At 46.1% G+C, this 13,672-nt stretch overlaps 1 protein-coding gene across 1 annotated transcript in view; it reads left to right on the top strand.

Annotated features, from left to right (window-relative positions):
* SLC43A2 (solute carrier family 43 member 2) overlaps positions 1–13,456 on the top strand; it is a 31,468-nt gene extending 18,012 nt beyond the window's left edge. Inside the window, exons 9-14 of the mRNA XM_066563299.1 lie at positions 606–749; positions 4,118–4,256; positions 4,691–4,823; positions 5,739–5,812; positions 7,478–7,601; positions 8,416–13,456. Coding sequence (XP_066419396.1) covers positions 606–749; positions 4,118–4,256; positions 4,691–4,823; positions 5,739–5,812; positions 7,478–7,601; positions 8,416–8,577 — 776 coding nt within the window. The 3' untranslated portion in view covers positions 8,578–13,456. The remainder of the gene's footprint in view (positions 1–605; positions 750–4,117; positions 4,257–4,690; positions 4,824–5,738; positions 5,813–7,477; positions 7,602–8,415) is intronic.
* The last annotated feature ends 216 nt before the right edge of the window (positions 13,457–13,672 follow it).

Below are 13,672 nucleotides of genomic sequence, written 5' to 3'. Positions count from 1 at the left end.
TGTTTGGAAGGGAGCAAAACGTGATCCAGGTGTTGCCAGGGCCTCGTGCCAGCCACCAGGACTGGAGCAGGAGTTATGTAAGGAATCCTGTCCTTGTGTCCTTCCCTGAACACAGATGGTGCAGCCAGTGGTGGGGACAGCACATGGGAGCTGCTGTGGCCGCAGGGGGAGAGGGCAGCTGGTCACTGCTGGCTCTTGGGTGGATTGTTGCCACCATGACCAAGCCTTCTTAACTCTGGGGCATCATAGAATGGTTTGACCTGGAAGGGACCTTAAAGATCATTTAATTCCACCCCTTCCACCAGAACACATTGCTCAAAGCCCCATCCAACCAGGCCTTGATGGTGAAAGCAAATGGTTTGAGGCTTCTTTTTGTCTTAATCCACCAGATCAGGGCAGCCTCCTTTCCTGCTGCCTTGCCCCAGTCACTGGTAGCCAAAGTCCAGCAGCTGCTGATGGTGGGAGCTTGTGAGGGACCAGGTGAACTCCTTGGGGCTGCCACTGGCACTCCTGGCCAGGAGAGGCCCTGCTAGGCCAGAGGCAAAACTGTCAATGTTTGCCAGGCTGTGCTGCCTTCTTCAGAGGCTCTGTTATTCCTCCTGCAGCTACTCCCTCCTTCATGAAGAGTGTCTTCAGTCCCATCCTGCTGCTCAGCCTCATCACCATGTGTGTCACTCAGCTGAGGCTCATCTTCTACATGGGAGCCATGAACACCATCCTGGAGTTTCTGTCTGGAGATGAAAGTCAAGGTAGGGGAACCTCTGAAGACTTTTACTGCATCCTTGGGGCTGGGAGCTGACCCATCCTTGGTGAGTGAAGGCAGAGCAGCTGATTACTCAGCAGATACTCCATGCAGGGCAATCCATGGTGTCCAAGTGCACTGACAGCTGCTGAGAGGGTCCAGGGAAGGGCTGGAACCAGCCCAGCACAGGGGCAGTGAGGTAGGTGCTTGAATGTCAGGCTAATTTTAACCCTGTGTCTGTCAGATACTGCCCCACGTTATTTCCCCACATAGGCTCTTGCAAGTAACCCCTGGGGGTGGACTGCTAATTTTTATTTTAACTGGAAAACCTATTTCATCAGGTATTTGCTTAAGTTATCCCAAGCAAGCAGAGAATGCAGAGCAGCTGACTCTCATGAGTAATGCTTGGACTCAGAGCCTCAGCCCAGCACCCAGGGGGGGAGAAGTGAAGTCAGAGCTGGTTTTTTGTGCAGCTTGGTGGGTGCTGGGGAGGCTCAGGGCTGCTCCCCGTGCTGGACTCCCTGCATTTATAGTTCTGATGAAGTTCATGGAGCAAACAGGAAAGAGTACATTAGTTTACTGTCAGAAATACCCTGGATTGCAAAACAGGACTTAGCCTTTTTTTTTTTAATTTTGTTTTTGTCCTTTGTAGTAAGATCCAGTTTGAACTTGTTAAATCTGGATTGCATGAAGCTGATAAATCAAGAGGCACTCCTCTGAAAACAGGAGTGAGCTCTGGGGGAGGGAAGGAAACTCAGGAAACTCCAAGTGCCCTGGCATTCCCTGAATTGCTTTGTTTCTTGAGCCTCTGACAGCCTGCAGCATTCAGCTCTTTATCTCCTGGCTCAGTGGCCAGCTTAGACATTAAACAGCAAAACAGGACAAACTTCACACTGCCTACCTTTCCCAGCACTGCTTCCTTTTCTGCTTACCTTGTAACTCTAACACTGCTTTAAAAAAAAATTATTATTTATTTTTACCCTGGCTTGCTGTACTAATTTAATTTTAATTTCTTTCCTTCTCCTCCCCTCCTTGGAATTTCAGAATTAACATTAACTATATAAGCTGCCAATTCTGCTTAGATCAAACTCCCTCCTAAAACAGGGATTGTGCCCCTTGAGTATGCTGCAATTTTTCTGTGCCACCTTTAAGATTTCTTCCTATTTTTTCCCTTCCTCCCCCTGAATGTAGCCTGGGCTCATTGCAGTGCAGTCTCTGTCTTGGTGTTTCCATGGCATCAGCAAAACAGTGGCATTGTCTGGTCCCAGCAGTGTCAGGCTCTGCTGCAAGAGCAGCTCCAAGGCACGTGCAGCTCTCCAGAAATGCAATCAGGAGGGGATGGGATGCTGCTCCCTCACATTCCTCCTGGTTCCTGCATTTATTCTCTTGGGTGGGGTTTGCTCAGAGAGCTCCCTCCACCTGCAGCTGCCCTTGGGAGCACTGAGGGAGGGGAGAGGAGAGCTGAGTCAAACCCTGCAAGGGTTGTGGTCAAAAGTTAAATATTCCTGGGATTACAACAGGAGAGAAGGATGTGGGGAAAATCATGCAGAGAAGTAGTGAAGTCTTTAATTGCAGTGAGGCACAATGTCCTTGAAAGTTCTTTCTGTGCAGGTTTTGGTGAATTAGACCTGTCAGGAAACCAAAAGGTGGAGAGAGCAGTCAGTCTGTGGCTGCTTATCTGCTGAAACCCCCCAAAAGATGAGGAAGAAGCTTAAGGGTTCATTCTGTAAATGACTGTGCAATTGTGTTGTAGGAAGGCAGGGGAGAGGAGACCTGTTAAGCCTAGAACCTGAAATTTGTCTGCATCTTTAATAAATTGTTACCTTGCTCTCAAATGTGGTGATACTGAGAGACCTTGGGCTGGAAAACTCAACAGTGTGAGGTGCTTGTTCAGGGTAGTTCTGAGTGAAAAGCATTTAAAACAGGAAATGTAAAGGCTTGTGCCCATGTGTGCTTCCTTTGCTGGGTATTCTTGCTTTTTCTCCTTGGGAAAGAATGTTTTTTAAGATGACAGATAAGCTGAGGGGCCTTGTTTTGTAGCAGCTACTGTGTTTCCTCCCCTTCCCTTGCTGACCCCATAAATTTCACTCCCTAATTCAAGCTGCCCTCTGCCCTTGCTGTTTAGAGCCTAAGATTAAGTGTTCAGGGTAGCATAAAGAGGCAAAACATGACAGCATGGCTTGCTTCTTACCCTCTATTAAAAAATAACCAGCCAGCAGTAAATCAGCTCCTGCAATGCTCACAGAGAGTGATGCCACCTGTTTCTCTTGGCTGCAGCAGTTGCTATCATGAGAGGGGATGTGGGGTCACTTCAGGGCTTGTCTTTGTGGGAGGAACGGGGCCATGAATGTGAGTTTGGAGCTTGGAAGTTCCTCTCAGCTCCTTTGCCAGCAGCTGGAGCCAGGAAAAGATCACCAGGTGCCATCCTTGGGCACAGCAGAGCAGCCCTGCTGGGGTTTGCTGCAACTGTGGAGGAGAGAGAGGCTTGTTGGAAACTTTCTCTGCATTACCAAGTGGATTTTGGTGGAAATCCTGGCTGTACAGCTTTGGCTGGACTTAAAAACGGGAGGGACAAATGAAAATTTCAGCTGCTTTGCTTACAGGGCTGTAACTTGTGCTCTGGGTGCTGAGATGGGCAGTTTCAGAGCTACATCCTTATTTTGGAGCTGTGGCACACCGTGACTCACCAGCCCTTCTGTGTAGTGCCTCAGCCACCACGTGGGCTGCGAGAGGAAGTGGAAAAAAGCCTTGCAGGGTGGGGGAACTGCTCAGTAACGGGAGGGGACGATTTCTTCTGAGTCTGCTGGCATCAGCTTTCCCTTAGCAAGCCACAGAGATACTTCTCTCATCGTTAGCACGAAATTTTCATCACTTTAAACTTTTTAACAATTGCTCACAAATGCTGTTATTTTTAGATGTTAATCTCCTGTCCCCTTTCTTCCAAATTTGTCCATTCAGCACAAACTGGGTTAGTCCTCACCTTCCCAGCCTGATTGTCCTCACTGGAGCATCCCAGCTGGAGAAGCTGTAGCTGCAGCTCCCAGCAAGGCAGGAGAGGAGATGACTAAAGCAGGCCTGGCTGTGCAGCACACAAAGCTTATAAAAACTTTTCCTGCTGGTCCTGCCCAGAATAAACCTCACTGGCACTGAGTGGGTGCTGTGTCCCCATTTTTGGAGCCCTACCTGCTGCTGCCCAGAGAATTCCAGTGCAGGATCAGAATGGCTGAAAGAAGTGTGCCCAGCATGTCTATTCTGATGTCTGGGAGGTTGATGAATGACTGATAAGAGAAGTGATAATGGGAAGGGGTTTTTTTCATATTTTTTCCTCTCGCTTGGACTGAAAACTATTTGTAATATTTTTTTTTTTCCCTGCAGTGGCTTTCTACACTTCCATTTTTGGGGTCCTGCAGCTGCTGTGCCTGCTGACAGCGCCTGTGATCGGATACATCATGGACTGGAGAATGAAAGAGTGTGATGATGGCTCAGAAGAGAATGAGGAGAGCAACGCTGAGCAGTGCGTAGTGTGCCCCACACGGGACATGCAGCCACCGGGCAGGCCCCCTCTGCTCTGCCTTGTGTGTTGTGGGATCAAAGACTGAAAAGAATAATGGCTCTGCAGTATAGAAAAGAAAGCCTGAAGGAAGACTTGATAATTGCAGAGGAAAGGAGCAGACTATCTTCCATGTCCACTAAGATCAGTCGAGAAGAGCAAATTTAAGTTGTAGCAGGAGAGGCTCAGACTTCCCTCCTAGCCTAAGAGTAAGAGTAACAGCACTGAAATAATTACCCAGATGTTCCTCAGCATCCACTGGTGGAGATCCCAGCACCTCCATAGGCAGTTCTGTAACCAGACTGGTGTAGATAGTTGATGTGATGTGTAGAGAATCTTGCTGTGAGTCCCAGCAGCTGCTGGGAGTGTTTGTAACCCAGGTTTTGCTGTCCTTCCAGAGGTGACAAGAAAAAGAAAAAGCGTGACCGTCAGATCCAGAAAATCACCAACGCCACCAATGCCTTTGTATTCACCAACTTCCTGCTGGTTGGATTTGGAATCACCTGTCTTATTCCTAATCTACCCTTGCAAGTGAGTAGGTGAAATGGGTGGGGTGCTGGCAGAATGACAGCACAGTGCCAGGAGAACCAGCTGGTGGTGGCAGGAGGGCTGGGAAACTTACATCCTGCTTTGCAAGCCCCACTTTCAGAGCAGAAACAAATAACACTGTGCTGTTTAGATCTCTTGGGAAAACCTGAACAAGCAGCTGTAGTTAAGATGCCACTTGATTCAGAATTTATTTGCACTTTAAAGTTGTTTTTTTTTTTTTTTTAACTTTTCTTGAAGTTTCTGCAGCTGGCCTGTGTGGCAACAAATTCTTGCCCACCAAGATCCTCTCAGCAGTGCCTGTACATTTAAACTGGGCTTGATTTAAGCTGCTGAAGGTTGTAAAAACTTGCAGCAAGAAGCATAACAGAGTGATGTGTACAGCAGCTTATTCCTGCGTCAAATGCTGTGCCCAGTGGTACCTGTGGGATTATAAACCTGTTAAAATATTTATTCTGTGGCACCACCTATTTTTGGCAGAGGAGTTTAGTGATTTTATGCTACACTTAAACACACCTTCATGATGTAGGCAAACATCAGTTTGCCTATGAGCAAGTAAGAGCAGTTTGCTCATACTTACGTGTTGTCTGCAATAACCTGTGGAAAATTAACTAAATTGGTGGCCATGGAAAAAGCATTGTGATCCTGGCCAGGGGTTGCTGGGGACACGTCCTTGCAGCAGTGCCACCTACAAATGAGAGAGGTCTTGTGTGTGTGCAGAGTAAGGAAAAGCAGTGCCTGGAGACAGGTACAAATTTGTTCCCTCATGCTGATATTTCAGGTTTTGGGTCTGGGTTTCCCAATCCTACCTGAAAAGAAAAGCTTTTAGGAATGGTGTTGGGTTCTGGCACACCTGAGTGGGTGTTTGGGATGTGACATTTTTCTGCTTCTTTTTTTCAGATTCTGTCCTTCATTTTGCACACAATTGTGAGAGGATTCATCCACTCAGCTGTGGGAGGCCTCTATGCAGCTGTGTAAGTCTCTGGTTCCCTATAAGATGTGGCTGGCCAGATAAACTGGTTTGGGGTGATGGTCTGTCCTGGGGAGATGGAGATCAGGAATGAGGTCTTCATGGTCAGAGGGGAAAAATGATGCAATTTGTTTCCTCAGTCACTTCTAGGCATGACAACAGCTGGACTGAAATCCCAGGGCTTTCCTTGTTTAGCAACAGAGACAGGAACAGTTATGTGTGAGACTAAACTATTGACACACAGGTTATATAGTAAAAACTCAAGGCTTTTTTTGTCTTGCAATGAGCAGATGTGTGCATGTGCCCAGGTAAAACATTAACAGGACTGAAAACATCACTGCTGCTCTCCTCTGAAGTTGACATTGGTAAAACATTGCTCAAGATACCATTAGTGATGCCTCCTCCCTTTCCCAGGACAGATCACCCATCCTGTTTCCAACTTAGCAAGTTATCAATAGCTGAATCTGAATACTCTCTTCCTCATTAAGCAATGTTTTTGGCCTTGAAAACAGATCTGTCCCTCAGTGCTGGCAGGTAGGACAGAGGAACAAAGAGGAGCTGTTCCTTTCTGGGAATCTTTGAGAGATTTGTTGGGGTAGGAAGGGACCTCTCAAGACTAAGGTCAGGTAGTGCAGGTGGTCCAAGAGTACAACTGATTTTGTTTGAATATCTCCATGGATGGAGACTGCACAGACTATTTCTGTCAAAGGTTTAGATCCCAGTGTCTGGGGAATCCAGACTAGACAACACATCTAAGACTTTACTTCAGAAATGTATAAACTTTTGGTTCCCTGGCAGCCAGAAGCAAAATATTTTTGTCTTGGGCAAGGTAAATAAATGTATGTTGCAGTAAGTATCACCTTACTGGTAAGCTAATCCTATTTGACCATCGCAACTCTGGAACTTCCTGGAGTTGAGGTATTTTTGCTTTGAATGTGACTTTTTTTATTATTTGAAAGTTTTGATTTGCTTCTTTCTTTCCAAGTTTAGTTTAACTTGACTCTTTTTAAATACTGCTCAGTCATGGAAAGAGAAAGATGTTAGAAGATTCCTGAAATTTATTTTTCCATTATTATTATCTGATACCAGCACTTGCCAGTCAACAGTGTTGTTTAGTTTGACATAGGATCAGACTTGTCCTCTAAAAAGGAAAACACTAACCTGTTGTGCAGGTTTCACTCACCTCCAAAGGGAGCAAATTGTTATGACCAGATGAAAATGATTGCTCAGGCACTGGTGTTGTCATCTGGATGAAGAAGCCCTGCTTTTAACTTGTAAATATCCACACTCTGCTCCCTGTGCAATAGAAACAGGAGCTGTATAAGCACTTCCACTTGCCCACAGCAGAGCTGCAAAACAAAACAAGTGCTGGATCTGATATTGCTAAAGTCTGAGAGCTCGGGATGAGGATAATCTGAAGAAGAAGGCTCCAGCCTTGGCAGCAGTTCCATTCTGCTCTCAGGAGCAGTGTGACACCACAGGGTGTTTGTAAATAACCTGTAAAAAGGGGCAGTTACCCAGTGCAGGAGGGAGTTCTGCACATTATGCCTGTCTTGGGCCTGTGCTCTCATGTTGGTCTTTGTTGTTACTGGACTGGGAATGTAATCTGACCTGGGTGATATGAAGTCAAGGTGACACATAATAATGCTGTTGCTTTCTTTGTTGACAGATACCCCTCGACTCAGTTTGGCAGCTTGACAGGGCTGCAGTCGTTGATCAGTGCCCTCTTTGCCCTCCTGCAGCAGCCTCTCTTCATGGCACTGACAGGACCTTTGAAAGGAGACCCCCTCTGGGCAAGTTCTTGAGTTTTGATGTGAAAGCTTGGGGGTTAAGATGGTTTTTGGCTCATTGAAGGACTCCTGTGCATGGACCAAGGTTAAAACCAGCTGTAATTTTTCGTGTATCTCAGTCTGCTGTTACCTTGGTGCTGTCCAGGAGACCTTTCCTTGTGTGAGTAATGAGTCCCTGGGCAGGAAAGCCAGTAACCCTTATGGTGAATGGAAAGGGAGGAAGGGAATGCTTTCCACTAACACTTTATGTGGTGAGTCAGTGTCTGTCAGGTTAAAATGGGTGAGTGTGAGCAGACCTCAAAACTGAGGAAAAACAATGTGATGCTTGAGAGCTACAAGCTCCAGCAAAAATTTTGGATTGCTGATGCTAATGTCCAAAAAGCCAAATGGCTGTTGAGGGCAGGGCTAATGTAGTGCCTTGCTGAGAGTCTGGGCAGCTCAATGAAATCATGGGTGACATGGGTGATCCTGGAGAGAATTCTGGTTTTTAGGCTACGTGTGCCCATGCCTGTTGCTCTTCAATCAGCAAACTTGGTGTGTAACACCTGCAGCTCCAACAGCCTTTGCCTGTTCTGTGGAACAAGACTCCCACAGCCATAATCCAGAGTGACAAACTCTTGCAGCATTTAGCTTGTACACACAAGGTTCTCTGAGTGTAAAATGAAAACAGTGGAGGATGTTGCCAGCACAGGGAGCAGGGCGTCTCCTGCTTTGCCCACAGCTGGTGATGTGGGCTGGGCTCTGACACTGCTGCACGCGTGACTGGGTTGTTGTCTTCTCCTAACCAGCCTAATTTTGGTTTGCTTTCCTCCTGCAGGTGAATGTTGGCTTGCTTGGCCTGAGCCTCCTGGGTTTCTGCCTCCCAATCTACCTGGTCTGCTACAGGCGCAGGCTAGAGAGAGAAAAAAAGCAGAAGATGGAAGATGCCAAACTTTTCTTCAAAATCAATGGCACTCCCACTGAGGAAGCCTTTGTTTAAACTGGTGCTTCATGTACAACCTCCCCTGTACAAGTTCCTACCACATCTGTGGGTTCTACCTGTGGTGTAAGCCAGGACATTTCTCCCCTGGCTCTGCCAGTCTTTGCTCATCACTGGAGTGAGGGCTGGACATCATGACTGAGATTTCCTCAGATAATGGCAGGAGGAGACTTCCCGCTCCTTATTCCAAAACATGGGACACTTTTCCTTTTTATAAAGGCCACACAGCTATTGTGTCTTAAATTATCCCCTGATCACACTCTCCAGCAGCAGAGAGTTTGCATGGGAAACTGGGGAGAGAAGGAAGAGAGGGATGGGGGAAGAGGGAAGACAGACCATAAACTGAGTTTGCAAATGTAACACACTGCAGTCTGTTTTCTCCCCTTCTTCCCCCAAACTTGGCTGACACAGTCTCGGATGCAAGCTGCACTGTCCTCCCTCCCCAAGGCTTCATAATGGTCTTTCTGCTTGATGTGTAGCTGGAACCAGTGGTTTTACTGTCTCTCCAGACATATCCCTGTTTGAGGCAGGGAAGGGGTTTTTATTCCTATGTGTATGAGCACAGCTTCAGTGTTTCGCTAAATGTTGGCTGCTAGCACTGACAGCTCCCAAACCTTTTATCACTTCAAATGACACAGACTGTGAGCAATGGATCTGCCTTCCACACTGAAATGAAGAGCCTATAGTGGACTGCTGGTCCTAGACCAAGCCTTGGGAGGCCTGGAATTCCTCTTCTTCCCGGTTGGCAAACTCACCTGTACTTGTTTTAAACTGTCTGCAGTCCTGGAGCCTCTGAGATAAGAATTGGATCTCGTTTACCGATGAAGTGCTTTGAGACTTTGTTGCCTTTTGCCTCTCCTTCCCCCCTGAGATGCCCCTGGGAGGGGAGCAGCAATGTGTGTTCAGTAAAAAGTGGAGAGGCTTCTTGAAGCTGAGTTCTGGGGCTTCAGATACCTTGGTGTTCCCATGAGCTGACCTGCTGGTGAAAAGAACCAGGAGTGCTGAACACTCCTTTGTGTCTGGTAACTGGATCCTGTGGACATGTGGCAGGGTGATTTGGTGATGTCATTTTTCCTTTAGCCATAGCTGATTTACCTTGCTGTGATAATGGTCACCCAGCTGCTGAACACCAGGTTACTGTGACTGACCAAAATGCTGCCACTTTGGCTGTTCTAGGAGCCTTCTGCAATGTTGATGCTCTGTCTGGACAGAGCACCTGGTGATTGATTGTAAGGTGAAGCTGCTGTCAGAGCAATATGTGTGGATAAAGGTGCCCCAGGGAGGGAATACAAAGGGAATTTTTAACCTGCTTATTTTTATAGAGGTTTTCCTTGTCTAAAGCAGACTTTTCTGCCCTTAACCTTCTTGTTGAGGTCGGCAGCTCAGGCTTTGTAGCCCTGTGTTAAGCACTGCACCGAGTGGAGCTGCTGGGAGCAGGGCTGTGCAGGGCTGAGGAGGAGCACCGACTGCACTGGGCTGAGCTGGTGGCTGCGGGAAGGTTGGGGCAGAAATAAAACAATTCTGGAGAAATAGTGGTGGTGTTTTACTGCAAAGCCTGCCAGGGGCTCAGACATTCAACTGTGTCTGGTTGGAAAAGTCCAAGAAACAACACCGTGCTGCCACCTTCCTGTGACAGATGACCTGGAAGCAGAGCTGGCTGCGAGCTCCTTCGCTGGGGTTTGGGGGAGGCAGAACCTCAGGCCGGGCAGGGTTTCAGCTCTGCTGCAGCCCCGCGGGTCCCTCCCTGGCTGGTGGCAGGGCCAGCGCTCCGTGGGCCGGCAGCGCCATCTCCAGTCGCTGCTGCTCCGCACGCCGTGGTACCTTTTAGTCTTCACTCCTTTCAGGATTCACCACTTGAGGATTTTACACATCTGTGATTTTTTTTTTTTTTAATGTGTTGCCTTTATTAAATGTGTTTGTTTCAAGGCAGATTTACTGCCTGCTGTCAACACTGTATTCTTCTGGAACTTTTTGTGTTTTGGTGATGATTTAATGAGCTTTCCATCTTTTTTTGAGCAATAATTAAGAAGGCAGAGTTTTGATTAATTTTGCTGGTCACCTGTCTTGTCTCAAGTACATGTTCAGAGATACACCAGCAGTGGTACAACCAGAGGGCTTTCTGCAGATTTCTGCATTTTATATTACAATACTTCTAAATATTTTGAGAAGAGTCCTGCTCCTGCTCAGAGATACTCATGACATGACAATGACAGATTAAGTATCAGGTGTGTGAGCCTCCATCCATAGTCTCAGTGTCCTAAAGCAGAGTTGGTGTTTTGTGTGCTAGCCAGCATTACTTCCACCTCAGTTTCAGAATTGAATGTGATTTCTTCCACTCTTATGTCACTTAAATGCCTGTTACAAATGTCTCAGCAAAATAGTGGAACAGAGAGTGGCAAATTTTAATGAAGTCTTAGTGGAGATGCTGCTGCCTTTTAATTGAGCTGCACATTCTTCAAAGAACACAATTTTATTTCTGCCATCTACCTCCCTACTGCAATTCCCAGATCCTGCCCTTTATTAGGGATATCTTCAAATCCAGTTTCATCTGATGAACTGGTGAACGTGTGTGCTTAATGTCAGAAGCTGCTGGTCAGCTGTGAGGAGAGCTCATGTCCTGGTGGGCACAGAGGGAGCTTTTAGCTGTTCAGGGTTGAACAGACAAATGGGATCATGTTCTGGGGCCATGCAAAGTCAAACTGGAATTCTTTGCTGCAGAATGTAGTGGGGAACAGAAGTATCAATGTTTTTAAAAGAAGAGGCTGGTTAAACAATGGTCTGATGCATCCACTAACTCAGGGAGATTTTAAGTTGCTGTAAATATGAAAGTTATGCCAAGGAAAGATACTTGTCTGCATGTTCTGTCCTGTAAGAATTGGCCAAAGCTGGAGAAAACACGCTGGGCTGAAGTGAAACACTGCTCTGATTGAACAGAGTGAAATTTATTTTGACAGTTGTGAACCAAACTAACTTCAGTCTCATATTTATCTATCAAAAACCTGTACCTGCATGCAGGATGTGCAAACACTCTACTGATTGAGGCATAACTGCTTCAGAGCTGCACCTCCTGCAGCAGTGGGGTCACTATTGCAGGAGGGCAATATTCTGCCTTCAGATTGTTCCAAACATTGTCTTGCACAGCAGAAACACAGCTGAGGTGGTCGTGTCACTGTAGTTGATCAGGGGCAGTTTGCCTCATCCTTTGATGCTTAGGGAAATGGAGTTGTATATAATAACATTATATACATTTGGAGTGGAAAACAGCATTGCTGCTTCCCAGCTGAGTGTTTCAGGACCAAGACAATACCTGGTGCACGAGATACCTTGTGGGAATAATAAATGGGCTACCAAAGAGTATAGAGTCCCAGCAGTTAGCATCAATAATGCATTTATCTGTAGAACTCAAATATAGGTCAATGTGTTGAACTGCTCTCATAATTCCTAAATGATGAGTTTGTAGGACTTAGGAAGGTTTTTGTGTCCTTTGTACCTCCTTACCCTGATCCATATGGGAAGTGCAAGGAGGGTGGCCATGGGAGAGAGCTCCATGGAAGCAACCCCAGCTGAATGTAAAGAGCAGAAACCTGATCTGTGAGTACCTCAAAGGTGTTGCTGTGTAAAGCGATTGCACCTTCTGCAGACACTGCTCCCAGGCTCTACAGCCTCTCACATGCATTTAATCTGCATTTGTATTAAAATAAAATTGAATTCACAGAGTGGGGAAGGGAGGGTGACAGCTTTTTGCTTTCACTAATCTGTCAGAACCTAAGCCCTGTTGACACAGCCTTTATAGCACTAATGCAGTGACACAATGTCAGAAGTAGCAGAGAAAATCTGTGCTGTTCTGCTTAATAGGACACTTACACTATGACAGTCACTGAGTAAAGCTATATCTGGATCCTTGAGATGAAACTGGACACAGATGTCTGGGAAAAAAAGGGGGCAAATCTTGCTGAGACACCAATTTAAGTGCAGTGCTGCTACAGCAACTGAAATGTTTAACTCCCACAGCAAAGCCTGGCCTCTTCATGCTCTGTCTGCAAAGGAAAATTGCAGGATAATGAGATTTTAACTAAGTCCGTAAATCACTAAAATGTTTTCAAGTAGGAGATTTCCCTCTTGACAGGCTGATGAATTTGGAAAATATGCTACAAAATTCAAAGCAGATACTGTAGGGTAAAAGGAATGAAATCTCTAAACTACACATATTTGCTACTCTTTTTTTCCCCCCTTTGATTTTTTTTTCTGGATCTGCAGAGCTTGAAATTCCCTACACCCCATTTTAAAAGTGCAAAGTGCTCATAATGGAAAATAGTATTACAGTACAACAGATTCCTGTTGGGAATGGACTGGTTTGGGGTTTTTTATTAAAAAAAAAAAAAAAGGCCACTTCTGATTCACAATGTTATCTTCTCTGGAATAGCTGAAACAATGATGTGTTATGTAGCTGCAATCTTACATGTTAATTATAAAGCCCACAGGTCCTGGTTTTCTTCCATGTGCTGCCAGCCTGTCTCTGTGCAATCTGTTTTTACCAGGTGTCCTGTGCTCCACATTGTCCTCCCACTGCTGTTTGTCACTTCCTTGTGCCTGACCCTCTGTCACCTGCTTTTTATTCTGGAGACAATCCCCTCTTTCAGAAAACCCACTCTTTAACCTGCCAGCATTACCTCTCCCACCTTTTCCTGTCCACAGAATTTTTTTGTAGCGTTTGCCGAAGTGGAATTGTAAACTCCTCGGGGCAGGCCTGGGTCATCTTCTCTGTGTTTGTAAGGTGATGTGCACTCTTGCAGTACTATCTCAAAATAAAGTGATAATAAGTTAATCATTAGTTTTCCTTCTGAGGGTGAACATAATAAAAGCATTGGTTGCTTCCTAACGAGATTATGGAACCATGAATGCTTTAAAGGGTGGCATCTGCCAAAGGGCAGGACCCAGGTTGAATATTTCCTTGACTCTTCTCTAGGTTAGGAGCTAAGAGCCACTGCCAATTAATTTTTTCTTCTCCAAATGAGTATAATCTTGGAGGAAAAAAAAAACCAAACCCTGTAGGTGGCGGGTTGAGAATGAGATTGAGCTCAGCTATAGTGACAAA

The sequence above is a fragment of the Molothrus aeneus genome, chromosome 20 (assembly GCF_037042795.1).
Source record: "Molothrus aeneus isolate 106 chromosome 20, BPBGC_Maene_1.0, whole genome shotgun sequence".
NCBI lineage: Eukaryota > Metazoa > Chordata > Aves > Passeriformes > Icteridae > Molothrus > Molothrus aeneus.
Note: the sequence above shows the minus strand (reverse complement) of the source record. Positions and strands in the feature narration are given on the sequence as shown.